This window comes from Falco naumanni, chromosome 21 (genome assembly GCF_017639655.2).
Source record: "Falco naumanni isolate bFalNau1 chromosome 21, bFalNau1.pat, whole genome shotgun sequence".
In the NCBI taxonomy this organism is placed as follows: Eukaryota; Metazoa; Chordata; class Aves; order Falconiformes; family Falconidae; genus Falco; species Falco naumanni.
This window is the reverse complement of record NC_054074.1, coordinates 282,954-297,925: the sequence shown is the minus strand read 5'-3', so window position 1 is coordinate 297,925 and position 14,972 is coordinate 282,954. Positions and strand designations below refer to the sequence as shown.

General features: G+C 52.7%; 1 protein-coding gene and 1 long non-coding RNA gene across 2 annotated transcripts; both read right to left on the bottom strand.

The window, feature by feature from the left end:
* Positions 1-24: 24 nt before the first annotated feature.
* On the bottom strand, positions 25-5,460 carry LOC121080162 (hydrocephalus-inducing protein homolog). Its single transcript, XM_040578033.1, has 8 exons — positions 5,405-5,460; positions 4,740-4,908; positions 4,222-4,460; positions 3,784-3,898; positions 2,931-3,135; positions 2,338-2,573; positions 1,574-1,725; positions 25-34 (listed from the first exon to the last, which is right to left on the bottom strand). The coding sequence occupies exons 3-8, from the start codon at positions 4,455-4,457 to the stop codon at positions 25-27; spliced, it is 954 nt and encodes a 317-aa protein (XP_040433967.1). The 5' UTR covers positions 4,458-4,460; positions 4,740-4,908; positions 5,405-5,460.
* A 9-nt stretch (positions 5,461-5,469) lies between these two features.
* LOC121080184 lies at positions 5,470-7,468 on the bottom strand. The gene is made up of 3 exons (XR_005825280.1): positions 7,344-7,468; positions 6,382-6,481; positions 5,470-5,504 (listed from the first exon to the last, which is right to left on the bottom strand). It is a non-coding gene; the product is annotated as an uncharacterized LOC121080184 (long non-coding RNA).
* Positions 7,469-14,972: the final 7,504 nt, after the last annotated feature.

The window sequence follows — 14,972 nt, the reverse complement described above, 5'->3', positions numbered from 1 at the left end:
AGCTCTTAGCTAAACTTACAAAGTTCAAGTAAAACTAGACAGAAAAAAGAAGCGTTCAGAGGCGTTGGGATACAAAAGTAATGAACAGAATTTTTCATTAAAGTGTAGTAAAATGGGATCAAATACAACCTAATGCAACTAGGACATCACACGTGCCCACCCGAGAATCAAAGCGTGAGAAGAGAGATGGGGGGAAAACACCCCACCAACTTTCTTGCGTTGTATTTAACTGAAAAGGATAGGCTAGTCAGAAAAATCGCATTTCCAAGAGGAACTCTCTTCCTGGAAATTACAAGTCAGTCATTTGCTTAAAAAGAATTTCTGAGAGCTGTTTCCAGGTCTGCCATGCTTCCTGGGACCTTTTCTCCACGAGACAAGCACTTGTTCCCAGACCAGAGCGTTCCCTGAGCAGGTCCTCACCTGGACAGGTAGGGTGCCACCATTATGAAGGACCAGAGGGAGCTTTTGTGAATCACCCAGCAACAGCTTCTTAAAGACCAGCAGAGGGTTCCCTCTCTTACTGTGAAGTACCGGGCGCAGGACTGTCACCCGAGGCAGAGTCCCATCTCCACTGACACGGAAGGTCAGGCTTTGCGCTTTAATTGCTGCAGGGCTGCAGGAAAGGCAGAGGAGAGATCGTGACGGCCGGCACTAACCAATTTCCCACCTGGCAAGCAACAAAGAGGGACCACCCACTGCATTTTCCCTGGCTGGTGCTCCTGTACCCCACGACACAGGTCTCCTCCACCCCCCTCCTCCCAATCCAATCAGGGCCATTCACAAGAGCTCTGAAGAGCCAGAGCCTTCCAGAGTAGCAGTTAAAGAACATGTCACTGAATCGAATCATGCAGCACAGCAGGTAAATAATGAGGCGACAGGCGAGACATGGCAAATTCACTGGCTGCGATGATATGAGACACATGCAAAAAGCACGAGCGCAGCATGGAAATAGTATAAAAGCAAGAAGGGAAAAATAAATAGCACCGTCAGTAATGATTATTTCCAAGGACGCTAAAAAAGGAATTGCGTACTAGAGCAGAAAGCTGACTTGTCCTGACTCAGCCACTAAACGGCTGGGGAAGAGCCGGTCAGAGCCCTGGTACACACGTCCCAGGACAGGGGAACTGGGCTCCTCTTTTAGAAGGGCTCCAGTCGCTCCTTTGACAGAGAATAGCTTAACATACCCCAGGTAATCACATACAATCATCTCATTTTAACAGAAACAAGGAGGAAATAATGCACGCTGGCTGGCTGGCACAGAAACGGCTTCATCTAAACCTTTGTCCTTGGAAAGCCCCAGCTCAACTGTTGCACATCTCCATTTCTTGCTGATTCACTAACTCCCAGCTGGCTACCAAATGCTGCACTGTCTTCACAGTCACTCGCAGAGGCTAAGCTATAACCCCTTCTCTTTCTACTCTGTCTAGTAGTTACCGCCTCCTCTATTCTCTAATGCTAAGCACTCTGCCTAAGGCTACTGAGAGCATCAGGGTTAACAAGAGGTCGGGGTCCTCCCAGAGGAGGGGCAGCCATCAGGCAGGTCCCCCCGCCCAGATTTCACAGGGGGACTTACCTCGCCAGGACATCCAGGGAAGCCTCAAAAGTGCACTGGTAGCTCTGCATCATCTGTGGAGTGAAGGTCACCGTAGCAAAGGCGTGGGAGCAGCTGGGCACGCACATCCGAACGGGATCCACCTTGAAAATGTCACTGATGGGGCTGTGAAACTTGGGGGAACCCACAGAGCCGTGTTAGGAGGAAACATCCTTCAGTGTTTCGTACGCAGTCTTATTCTCATATGCGTCACCGGGAACAGCCCCAGACAGCGTGTCTCCCTTCCTGCTTGCCCTGGGCAGGCTCCTTCCATCGCAGGGGTGACTCCAAAGCGGTGCTGACCTTGCACAGGGAGCCCAGGAGCGCAAAAGCTGGCTTTGAGCACTGGGCAGCCACCCCAGCACACAAGGGAGGGGGGCACTGCACGGAAACCCCGCAACTAACCTCAAACTGGCCTTTAAAGAGAAGGAAAAGGCCAGGGAGCCTGAGGGAATGGTCTGCTTTGAGCCCAGGCACGTCAGGCCAGTAAAGGCCCCCTCTGAGCGGGCTTCCAAGAGATGTGCAGAAGGGTTTGGGTCTCCCACCAAAGACCCAGCCAGAGCGGTGAGCCAAAGCCTTGCTCGAGACGTGCCAAATTCAGAACTGCCACCCTGGCACTGCTGCTCCCCCCTGTAGCCTGACCTGCACGGAGCTGGACTAGTGCGGGCAAGAGGAAGCAACGAGTCTGGAGAACAAGGCAGCGCAGCCTGTAAAGAGCAACGGTCACCTTGGCCTCTTGTTCTTACCTCACCGGCGATGGGTTTGATGGAAAGGACCACATTGCAGGGGACTTTGTTGACATTGTGGATCTTGAAGCGAGCTGTGGCCCGGTGCCCAACCCGAACGTCGGTGAAGATAAACTTGTTCTCATCTCTGACATACACACCCTTGCCTCGCATCGTCTGCGGGGTCTGGCAGAGGTTGACGTTGCTGCAGATTCGATGCTCCTCAAAGATGGACTCGATGTCATCAACCACAAATGCTGTGGAGCAGAGCAGAGGGAGGGCTGAATGCTGAATTCCTGATGAATTTTTCGGGACCCTGCTGGCCTCTCGGAAGGCTTGATAAACCCTTTCTGCCCAGGTCACTGCAAAACCCAGCCTTGGGCGGGGAGTCGGCTGCGAGGATGGAGCTCAGTCCCAGTCAAGGAGTATTGCTTTCCTTTTATCCTTCCATGCATCCCTCCCAGCCTCTCCCCGCTGGCTGACTTGAAAAGAACTGCAACCTCTGAGGATTTTAGGGTTTAGCTTCAAGGTCAGGGCGCCTCTCTAACCAAGCAATAAGTTCAGGTGCTGACCAGCAGCAGGTCTGGCTGTGGGAACCTGTGGACGGGGCGTACCTGGGAGGCAGGACTCAGCCAGCAGGGTATAGGGGATGCCGAGGGGATTGTCCTGGGGGTCTCTGTCGCTGATATCGATGCGCAGGTGCTCCTCGCACGTCCCCAGTGATCCCGCAGAGCAATCCACCGTGATCATCTGCTGGCCCCCAGGAGGGATGGAACCAAAGCCAGGGTACACCGTGAACATGCCTAGAGTGACGCGAGCCTGCAGAAAGAGTCCCAGGAGAGGCTGACGTCCAGCAGCCCAGCCTTGAGCATCCCCAGCAAGGAGTACGCCACTCCTCAACCTCCAGCCAGGCCGAGCCCCCAGTCCCAGGGCAGGGAGGGATGACTCCACGGCCCAGAGGCAGCCCCAGGACGAGAGGGACAAGCCAGGAGGAGCTGCAGGCCTATCCTGGCTGGCACAGAGGACGGAGTTTGGGTGTAAAAGGTGAAGGTGCTAGCTGGGATCCTCCAGCCTCAGGGGTAAAACAGGAGAGCAGAAATAACTGTGAGAAGTGACGGGAGGGAAGGGAGGGGACTGGGAAGACGAAAACACAAGGTCATCTGGTATCTATGGAGTGGGACTTCAAACAGGAACGTGCCCACATCTGTGGTATTCACAGTCCTATTTTGGCTAGCAGCCACCAAAACACGGGACCTGCTCCTCTCTCTTGACCCCACAACTCCAAGTCTGAGCCAGAGCACGGGACTGTCAGTGCAACTGAGCAGCTCCTGCCTCTGCTTGTGGCTGGGAGATGACAGACCTCCATCGTGCAGACCATGTCCCACCCCACGGTGTGACACGGAGCCCCCATCAGCGTCCTCCCCCAGCACCCGCAGCAGTGTGTCTTGGGGAGCGGGAGCCACCCACCTGCATGGAGGGGCTGGCAACCTTCTGCAGCGAGCGCTTGCTTTTCTTGGCTGAGGAAGTCCTTTGGTGTAAGTTCTCACTCTTGCCAGAGTGGGCAGATTTCATTTGACATCCACTAAGAGCAGAAAGCAGAAACACCCATCATGCTGAGCCCCCACCCTGCCTTCCTCTGAAGCCAAAGCTGACCTTCCCCTCCCCACAGAGGAAAGCCTCCCTGCCCCTCGCAGCCCCCGGCGGCACCTCCTGCAGCTTACAGACAGCTCAGCTGTATCACCAGCTTTGCCCGACACACGGGGACACTGAGGCACTTTTCCACTCCCTGTTCACAAGCAGCTGACGTGAACTGGACAATAACCCAGGTGTCTGGGCTGCCTGTCACACACCAGCCACGCTGTCGTGCCTCCTCAGGCAGGACAGGTGATGCAGGTCTTCTCTCACCTTTTCTCTTGCAATCGGGATGCGTCCTGGTCTGCTCGGTAGATGAGGAATTTAAAGTCAAGGCTGCCTTTGTTCTCCAGCATGAAGGTGCAGGTTTTCCTGCTGCCCTTCACCATGGCACCGAAGTTGATGAGCGAGGCGGGGTGAATGCTGTACTTGCTGAACACAGCTTTCGCCGACACCCTCACTGGGATGACGGCGACGGTCTCGCCTCCTCCGCAGATGCTGGGCTCCATCACCTGCAGCCAGAGGAGGGCTTGGTAAAACCAGCAAAGAGGCCGGCCTCTGACTCTGTTCCCTGATCCCATCCCAGGTCCCCATCAGCTCATCCTCCCTGTTTCAACGCCTCCTCCGGAGCCAGACTTTCAGCTCCGCTTAGGAAGCATCACAAATGTTTTCTGAGACATTGCTGTCACCTACGAGAATTACCCAGCTAAAGCCCTCCTTCCAGAAGGCACCTGTCCTGCTCACGCTCCCAAGACGTGCTGTGCCACCACTGCCTGGCTGGGGCAGCTCACCTGGTAGTGCAGGATGGGTTTGTCCTCGATATTCACTTCCGTCTGGGGGTGGAAGAACACCTGGACCTGCACAGGGCGCCCGGAGGCAGCCAGCAGGCCCTTCTGCGGCTGGATAGTGAAGTGGCTTGCCAGGTCTGGTATGGTGGTGCCTGCAGCTTTCAGCTGGAAACTGGGGAGAAAGGGAAGGAACAAAGACCTCTGCAGTTAAAAGTACAAGTGCCACCAGCACAGCCAGGACTTGACATAAGACCATAAAAAAATTAAAAGGGAAAGAGTCCAGCTCTGCTTGGGGAATCTCAGATCTTGAGAGAGTGCAGACCATCATGAGTGTTGCAAACTAACCTCGACACCCAATTTTCTCATCCCCTCCTTTAAAGAGTCATAAAGAGAAAGGAGCTGCCCCTCAGAGGAAGGCAATGGATCTCAGCAGTGAGTGGCTTCAATTTCAGGGCCTCTCCTTCTGGTTCCTGCTCAGCTGTGAAGGACTTCTGGTGTGGGGCTGCATTCTCCCTTAAAGTCTTTGAGATTAGGGAGCCCGGGCTTTTTATTTAACCAGACCACGAGGCAGCCAGCACGGGAAGCGGTTCTAGCCATGGGCAGGAGGAGAAGGCAGGCCTGGGCAGATGGTGGCACCACGCGTTCACAGAGCAGGCAGCTGGACCCACCTGTACGCAATCTCGTACTTCCCCTTGTTCCTCAGAGTCAGCACTTGCTTCGCATCATCCAGCACTTTCAGGACTCCAAAATCCACGGTGCCACCTGCACCTGCAGAAAACCCGCAGAGCCAGGCAAGAAACGGGGAGTATTAGTGAGCTGCTACAGACCACACCAAGTGACAAGACAGATATTTCAACACTTCCAGGCCAATTTCCATTGGCCTCTCAATACTGAAATGGGACTTATAAGAAAGGTGGGGACAGGTGTTTCCTGGGGGGCTGTAGTGACAGGACAGGGGGCAATGGCTTTGAACTGGAGGAGGGGAGATTTACATGAGCTGTGGGGAAGAAATTCTTCACTGTGAGGGTGGCGAGGCACTGGCAGAGGCTGCCCGGAGCAGCTGTGGCTGCCCCACTCAAGGCCAGGTTGGACGGGGCTTGGGGCAACCTGGACTAGTGGAAGGTGTTCCTGCCCATGGCAGGGGGGTTGGGACAAGACGATCTTTGAGGTCCTTTCCAACCCAAACTGTTCTATGACACTGGGAGTTCTCAGGCAGCCCAAAACCCTTCTCAGGAAGTTTCCGTTCTTGGAAATTTTCTTTAGCTACTTTGCTGCCCTTGCTCGTCTTACTCGGAGAATATCTGCAGGGTTTAGCAGGTGAGGAGCTGGGTTTCTGTCTTCTTGCTTCCAAGCACTGATCCAACAACTTTATGTGCCCTGCTGAGCCCTCAGGAGCTGCCAATTGCTCGCTCACATCGCTGTGGTTTCTAAGCCCCCAGACCAACCTGCACACTGCAAAGCTCAGGGGCGAGAGACTCGAGGCTGGCTGTGCCCTGACAGCCCTTCACTCCACTCAACTTGCAGGATACGCGCTTTATGTGACCGGGCCACGCTTGCATGCTACCCCATCCCAAGCGCTTTGGTTGCTCACCTGCCAAGGCAAGGCAACGCACCCAGACTGCTTTGTTTTGGGGCATCCACTGACCTTTAGGAATGTTGATGATTGGAGCAACATCATAGCCCTCTGCAGAAATGAGGATATTTTCGGTCTGGACAATCCCCAGGATGTTTTCTGCATCTGAAACCTGAGGCAGCGAGAAACGAACAGTGCTTAGACCGTTCTCTTAAATTCTTTTGGTAGACAACATACGAGTCCTTGTCTCTGCTGGCTGCTTCCACCATGGCCTCCCCTGCTTGACAAGCACTTGTGGATTCCCAAACTCTCCCAACCTGCTCATCTCACGGGCTGACCCAGCGAGATGCTGCTGCAGTAAGAAGCCCTACCAGCCCAGCTCTCCACTCCTTCAGCAGGGAGTGCTGCCGCGGAAGCACCCGGGGAGACACAGCGATGGAAAAACAACCTCAAGAACTGTGAGGTGTCCCAGAGCAGGTGGCATTGACCGTCAACCCTCTCCCCTTCAATCACCCAGCATCCTCACTGAAGTGCAGCCCCCAAACCACGGGGAACAAAAGCCCAGGGTGACAGCTTGTTGCTCTCCGTTAAGAGCCCCGGACAGGCTCCAGCATGGGCGCAGGGAGCACGCCGAGGTCTGGACAGCCAAACAACAGCATTCAACCACGCACAGCGGCAGGGTGGCTGTAACGCGGGCTCAGGACACAGCGCCTGGTTGTCTGGGCTGACGCAGATGCTCAGGGATGCACCATGTGCTCTGGTGAACCCAGGCTGAGGCAGCAGAAGTTGGGGTCACAGCAGCCTTGTGTCCCTCAGGTGCAGCTCTCCCTGGCCCGGCAGCACACATGCCCCCTGAAGCTCAGCTATAAGAGCAAGTTCCTTGCCGCTAAGGGCCTGCCCCCCCGGCGATGCGGGTAGAAAGGAACCTCGGGAAGGCTCATCCTTTGTCCCCCTCTTTGCAGGGAACCCTTCAAGCACAGCCTCCACCCCGAAAGATCACGTTGCCCTGCCAGGGAGGGCACAGTCCCCCTCACCTCCAGTCGGATCTTCTTCTCAATGTTGAGAGCCTTTGTGGGCTTGAAATACAGATGCACGTCAAACTCCGTGCGCGGACCAACGATGCCCTCACGTTGTGACACGGAGAAGTCCTCGCCCAGGTTTTCCAGCCCACGGAGCCGCCAGGCCACAGGCAGCAGGGTGCTGTTTCGCAGGACCAGGGTCTTGCTGTCCTCCCTGCAGAGGCAGAAAGACACCCTGCACCAGCTGCTCGATGGTCAGGATAGGCCTTGCAACTGAATGCATCTTGGAGCAGCCCTATGCATTAGTTTATATATATATCTTTATCTATACACATCCAGTATTTATAGTATCCATAACATTAGTTAAATGTTTTCTCTGTGTCACAAGTCTCAGAGGTGAGGTCCTGGGGAAGGGCTGGGTGCTAACGGTGTATCCAACAGAAGGGACATAAGGAGGAGCAACTGCACTGCTCTCCGAACCAGCAGACGAGATACAAATGAATCAAGATGCCCATTGCACCACGTTGCTGGGGGGCTACAGAGCTTGCGGCTGTCCTGAGAGAACCAAGCCAGCAAGGAACGGTGAGCAAGAGACCGGGAACTGCTGGCAGAAAGAGGGACGCCAGCCCAACATCCAGCCTGAAGGGCCATGCAGCCAGCCAGAGAGGCTGAAGGGGAGCTCACCGACAGCACCCGTCCCCAGCAGAGGGGCCGTGGGATGACTGACCTGTGCAGAAGCAGCCTGTTGAAATGCACGTGCTTGGGGCTGACCCTCAGCTCCACCTTCACCCCCTGGCAGCACAGGGGGAAGACCACCGGCTCTGGGTTCTCCTTAATGCGGCAGACGAGCTTGTCTTCCACCAGACCAGCTGAAGTGGGGTACGCCCAAATGCTCAGCTTCTAGCCCCGTCCCCGAAACAAGAAATACAGAAGAGCACTCAGTGAGCAGGAGGAATGGCTCCTGGGCACTTACACCAGTGCCTGCCCTACCTGCTGTCCCCTACCTGCTTCTCGTTCGGTTTCAGCCTCATGCTGGGAGGTTCTACAAGGAACGTGTCCGCCTTGAGATCGCGCTCAAAGGAGAAATGCGCCTCTACTTCCAAGGGGGTGACGTTGAGGATGGTTAGCGTCTCACAGTTGCTGGGACAGTCCAGTGCCTTGTACCTGTCCGCAAAAGGGGAGAAGGCTGCAGAGGAGACCGTCGCCTTCATCCCACACCAAGGAAAGCGCCATGTCCTGGCAGCGGGAGGCTGCACTGCAAGACCATGTTCCAACAAGCAGGCCAAGAAAAAGGATCATTTTCAGGGGCACACTGGATGCTATGTGTGTCCATCCTTGCGTTACTTTGATGTCCACCCCTGTACTTGGTGCCTCCAGCCCAGACACGTGATGATGCACAGGCCACTTAAAGAGCATTTTACAAATTAGAAATTCAAAGATGCCTGGAAAAACAGAGGTACTGCAGGCACATGGGTTCTCCCCCTTTCTTTGTTGGGTTTCCTTCCCTGCAGGGTAGAAAGAAATGCTCTTGGAAAGAGCTTTTAAAAATAGTTTAGCTTTTGTCTTCCAAAACAGTCACGAGATTGCCTTGTATTTCACAGGTTAGCTCAAAGTCTGAGGGAAGGAAATAGAGAGGATTCATTCCCAAGGGGAATGCTGAATTTAAAAAAAACGTCCCTTCCCTCGGGTATGGAGCAGATTTGGGAGTTAAAGGGTTAAAAAGCACAAACAGAAACCCAAGGCCATGCAGCAGCCTGACTAAAGATCCTCTTTTGGTTTTTGAACTGTTTTGATTTCATTTGCTTGGGTTGTCAAAATACCACTAGCTCTCCAGAGCTCCCATGAAGAGGACAACTTAATTTCTAATACTGAAAAAAAAAGCTATGTTAAAAATAGAAATGCGCCAGCAGCTACAATGGCAACTTTTTCAGGCAGACTTTGTCCAGCATTGAGGACGGGGAAACAGAATTTCCATTTTCATTCCTCTGCAGATCCCCCACGCCCCCATATCGGCAGGTCGAATCATAAGGCCTTACTAATATTACAAACGGATGAATGTTTTACAAAACCATCAGCAGAATAATTGCTTGTTCAGTCCACCTGTAGAGCTCAAAGCACTTTTAAAAAACACCATAAAGTTCATTTCGTAGGTGGCGAAGCTGAGATGTGGCGGGGGGACACAAGCTGCTCCAAGTGACCTTCAGGCTGGAAGCAGCACATGGCTCTGGCCACCAAGGCACCCACCAGGGAGGAAGATCAGCTCCGTCTCTCCCCTGCTCCTCCAGGACTCACTTGCCCATCATCTGCTCAAGTTCACACATCTGTGGCCCTTCAGCCCCCTGCATCTCCCAGGCAGGTCTCCACCTGGAAATACAAAAGGCATTTCAATTTCAGGTCAGACTGTCTAGGTGATATTTCCATGCATTTCTACAGAATTAAAGAAGCTAACAGACAAAAAGCCCAGATAGAGCCATATTAGTCAGGCTGATTGGTTCTACCAAGTTAGATCAATAGTAATTATGAACAAATGGACCAAGTGACCAAAGCCTGGGGCTGAGGATACCACTTTTTGAGATGTGGTTTCTTTTCACTGTACTACCCATAGAACTGGAGCACTCCGATAGAAGTATCTGCATTTGTAGAAGCCTCAGAAGCATCTGACCCGCTAGTAAGTGTGTATTAGAGAAATGAAGGTAGTTCTAAATTAAACTATGTCAACAGAAAAGTAGTTGATAGAATCCCTCAGGCTGAAGGAGAACTCAAGGCATTTCATAACAAGAACACTGAACCTCTAGAACAAGTGAACCTTTAAATATTATTACTGCACCGTGAGTTTACAAGAGTGGATTAGGACTATTTCTCCAGAAAAATGTGTCTATTTTATGTCTGTTTCACTTCAGGATTAGCCTTTATTAGTACTGCTCTGCAACTGCTAGCACTAAGAATTTAACCCAGTTTTTGTGCCAACAGGTGGTTTTAGCCTAACTTTCACTACAGGTTTTCAGTTTAGTATAAAGTGGTTACAGGGGAAACTGTTTCTGAGTTTGGCCATTTGACCAGCAGCCTCTGATATGGAGAAATAGTGTGAAATGGGGACAATGGACACCGACTGTGATTGTATATGTCTGCTCAAGGAATGTGGGTATGGTGACTGGTCATGGGTGTGGTGTCTGGTCACATAGGCACACAGCTTTGAGGAGACAACTACAGTTTTGAGGAGACACCTGCCCCTCTTCCTCTAACAAAGGGGCTATTTAAAAAAGAATGAGAAAAGGATGAGAGATATTCCAATGCTATCTAGAGGGAGGGAGTGCTAAGTCTCCTTGCTGGAGAAGATTGGATGGTCACAAGGACATGAATCACCTACAAACCTGCAAGACCACCACATTCCAGCAAACGGATTGATAAGCTAAATTAACGTACGAAGCGGGGTTTAGGTAACGAATATGTATAGGCGTCAATTGAATATTCATTTGTTTTATTGTATAAATGTGAGATGGTTCGTCACTTCAGGCATGCACGCTTGTGGAGGAGCGATCCCCCATGCATCTGCGCGCAATAAACATACCTACTTTATAACTTTTGAGTTATAGAGTCTAATTCCACACGTCAGCCTCAAAAAGACTGACTGAATTTTGCTTTTTACAACTGAGAAAATTAAGAACAGGAACCAGTTTGTTCTCACACCCCCACCCCCACCCCTCTTTCATCCCATGATACATTGACACTTTGCAGCGTTGGACCAACATTTTTGGAGACCTTTAGCGTTAATCCATTGGGGACAGTATTGGGCTGCTGGACAACCAATGCAAATATTAATAAACCAAGAGAAATCCTTAGATTTGATTTGTTGAGGGTCATTTGTACATACGAGCTACATCTCCAAAATGTGCTTTATTCTACCAGACAGCTTCCCTGCAGTTAGTGAAACCCTTGCCTAGAATGGTTGCTTTACATAACTGATCTATTAAAACATGGAATGTGCGGCGAATGAAGAGACGGGACGCAGCTTGATGCAAACAAGTTGCCGATTTATTGTACACAATCATGAGTTTATATATGTTTTCAGAAGCTGCGTGCTTTAAACAGATTGGTTCTTTAAGCTAAGAATTACATACTAGGCAATCCCTGATTGGTGGTTAACTACCATCAATTAACAGCAAGGTGTTACCTTTCCTTGACGCCATCCTTGGCTCCATCCGTCTCCCACTCCCCTGTGCTCTGCAAACATGCCTCATCATGTTAATTGTTGTCTAGGCAAGCTCGAGCACATTCCCCTCAGCTAACTGATTGCCACGCATGGTCCTAGTTTCCAGCCCGCTCCTGCAGGAATGCCTGTAGAGTTGTGGCACTGCATGACATCTACACGGGACTTGCTTCAAAAGCTACGACCAGGGAGCCTCCTGGCTTCTCAGCAATGCAAGCTCGGGGCAGGTCCTCTGGCCCGTTTGCTTGGCATTCATGCTTTATGCCTTAAAAAAGAGGCAAAACACTCAATGTGGTATTCCAGCATGCTAGTAATCAATCAAATGTACTTGGTAGTAACATTAGAAGAGGCAATCGGGTCACCAAGCAGGTAAGCCCTGCCTTGGCTTAGGCATTTGGATGGTTTTCTCTGACGTGTGTCAGAGCAGACACCTGGCTACACGCCAAACAGCAATGTAGAAATACCGGGGAGAACGTTTTCACTACATCCGTGCTCAGACTGTTCCCCTTTTCACTGCAGGCTCTCTCAGGAGCGCATCTCTCCTTTCTAGGGCTACCCTGGGTATGGCGGGTGAGGAAGCTACACACAGGCAGGCTCCAATGGCTGACTCAGCTCCCGCTGGCTCTGGAGAGGTGGGTGAAAGAATCAGAGTGAGAATCTGGGCTGCAGAGACCAGAAAGGCTTTGCTGCTCCAAGGGGTCAACAATGGATTCTTTTTTTGGAGATCAGGGAGCCCAACCCAAGCCCATCTGATGTGGAGAAAAGCTGAATTTCTTCAGGATTTCTTTTTTTTTTTAACTTCCACCTGTGCAGCACAGCCTCCCTGGCTAGTTCGAGTCCACTGGCCAGCTGTCGTGTGAAGGCTGGCACTGCTGCACAACGATCCTGTCTGTCTGCAAGATTTTGGCCCAGTGCAGCAGGAGGAACTGAAGGGGGTCAGCGCTCTCTGGCTACAAGCCACGCCGACTGAGCATGAAATCTCTGAATGCTGCAGCAAGATGTTTACTCCTTGGTTAACAGTGTCTGACAGGCTGAACAGAACTTTGCTTCTCCACGTGGAGATGCAATGCCTTTTGAAATGAGTAATCACAACCACATCTCTAAATCAAGGGCATTGTTAATTACTACTGTTGCACAGGATGTTTGAGATCGTGTCTTTCAACAGACACAGGCTTGAACGTCCTCTGCCACAGCAGCAGCTCTAGAAGGAATCTAATGGTTTCTAGCCTGTATGGTGCAGATGTGCTGCTCTGCGTGGCACAGCTATGGTGTCACAGACACTGCAAAACCTGCTCTTGTCCTGCGCACAGTTCTAGTGCCTCTAAAATTCAGTCAGACAGTGTAAGTTTTAGCCAGAGCTCATTTGAGCTGCATCACAGGGCATTTCACTTGTGAAGTTCTCATCTCTCACTAGTATCTCAAAAAACCCAGCCATCCACAACCAAAAACCAAAGGCCAATCCAGCATCCAGCTGCTTTGGGAGGTGGCGGGAGCAGCTGACGGGGCTGGAGAGCATTTGCCAGCAGTCAGTGATGCCCTTGCCCTAAGCTGGAGTGGCGAATTTTGATCTAAGTCTGACGTGGTGGCAGTGTGAGGTCAGCAGCTCTGTTGGTACCAGCGCATTGTTGGGGTTGCTAGGTGAGGAATGCAGGGTGCTCAGCTCCGCCCCCGTCAGCTCCGGGGCACATTGGTCTGGCCCTAAAGCCAGCAGAAGGACGTGGGTACATGTTCTCTGGACCCTCGTTTCTGTTTCCTGCCAGGAAGAGGAAATCCATCCCTTTTCACCCTGCAGGTTAGGAATAATCCCTCTGTCCCGATGGGGACCATCCCAAAGTGATGCTGCGTTGTCAGGAGGGAGGGGGCTGGCACCAGCTGTGCTGGGATGGAGCCGGCTGAGGCCGCTGAAATCCCAAACGACTGGGACGGACCAGGATAGCGATGCCTGTAGTATCAGCTGGGATCTCGCGCGGTGCCCTGGTGTAGAAAGTTGGTCCTGCCGGGGGGGGAGGCTGGTTCCAGCTGGCGTTGGCAGCCTGCCCGCCTGCCGGCTCTCTGCTGCTTTGTCTGGGATGCTTGGCGAGGCGGGCAGGGAGAGCTGGGCTGCTGATTGAAACAGCCCTCAACAACCCCCCTGGGGGTTGGAGACGACGTTTCCATTGCACTGTCACCCCCTGGCTGCACCAGTGCAGATTCGGCTGTGAGTGAGTTCGCCGCTGTCGGCTGTGAGAAAGGGAAAGGCTCTGAGGTCTCTCCCTGTGAGCACTGAGGTTTTGAAAAGATGCTGATCTCCTTAGTTTTATTCTTATTTTTGCCTCCTCCCTTTCCAGCCACTCCCTCCGTCCCCAGCCCACAACCTCTTAAAGAGGAAATTCAATGATGTTTACAGTTAAGCGCGGGGATGGGAACTTCTGACAGCCGAGGGCTTGATGCATTGATCACGAGAAAGCGCAGCCTGGCACCTCCTGGGGAGTGCCCCTGCGCAGATGAACTGCCTGACTGCAGCATCGGGGGGGTTGTGAGCCACGTGGAGGTGATGCCCATGGGGGAAACGCACGAGTGGGACAGCGGGAAAGAGACTGGCTTCCAGACTCGAGACGGGGTTCAGTTAGCGATTAAGAAGAGTGGAGGCAGCAGCATCTTCCTCCGCGTGGGGCTGCACCCTGCCTGCCAGGTCTCAGAGCAGGCAGTACAGTCTCCGTTGTGGCTCCGTGTGTTACGGGTGGAGAACCTGAGCGTGGAGAGGAGGGTGGGAACGGATGCCCGCCAGTTAACAGCAGAGGTGGAAAGAGAAGCACCACATCCAATGCTCCCTTTGCAAGTCTCATTTCTTCCTGTGGGCATCTGCTGGGGAGATGAGATGGTTAATGACCATGCTTTTGCTTTTTTTTGGCTTGAACTTAGGCCTTTTCCTGGTGTTTGCATTGCAAGGAGATGGTAGCGTCTTGGTTCTCTGTGTGGCGTCTGTAGCATCATTGCTGGGGTGGTTCTCGTCACTGGAGGCTGGGAGCAGCGACCCAGTGGGATGTGGTCACTGTGTGTCCTCCCTGCCAGGCTGGGCAGAGGCCAGCAGTGCCGCAGGGTGCGGGTGGCAAAGGGAGGCAGCCAGGGCTGTTGCAAAGCTGGGGAAAGCTCTCCCGTGCATGCTTTCCCCTTCCAGGGGGGTGTTTTATTCCAAAGCTGAGACCCTGGATGCACTTCCACCTGCGCCTGGGTGCAGAGATAAGGCCAGGTGGCCCAGGGAGAGCCCAGGTCTTGGCCAAACTGCACCAGGCAGTCTGGAAACGGGCTCTCTTACTGCCGCAGGGCTGCAGGTATTGCCCAGGGTCGTGCAAAAGCGTCCCATTGGACATGGCATGGGCACTTTGCTCGTGGCTGTCTCTGATTGCATCCCTGCTTTTTTCTTCCCCCCTCTTTGGTTCTTCTGGAGCTTGCTGCAG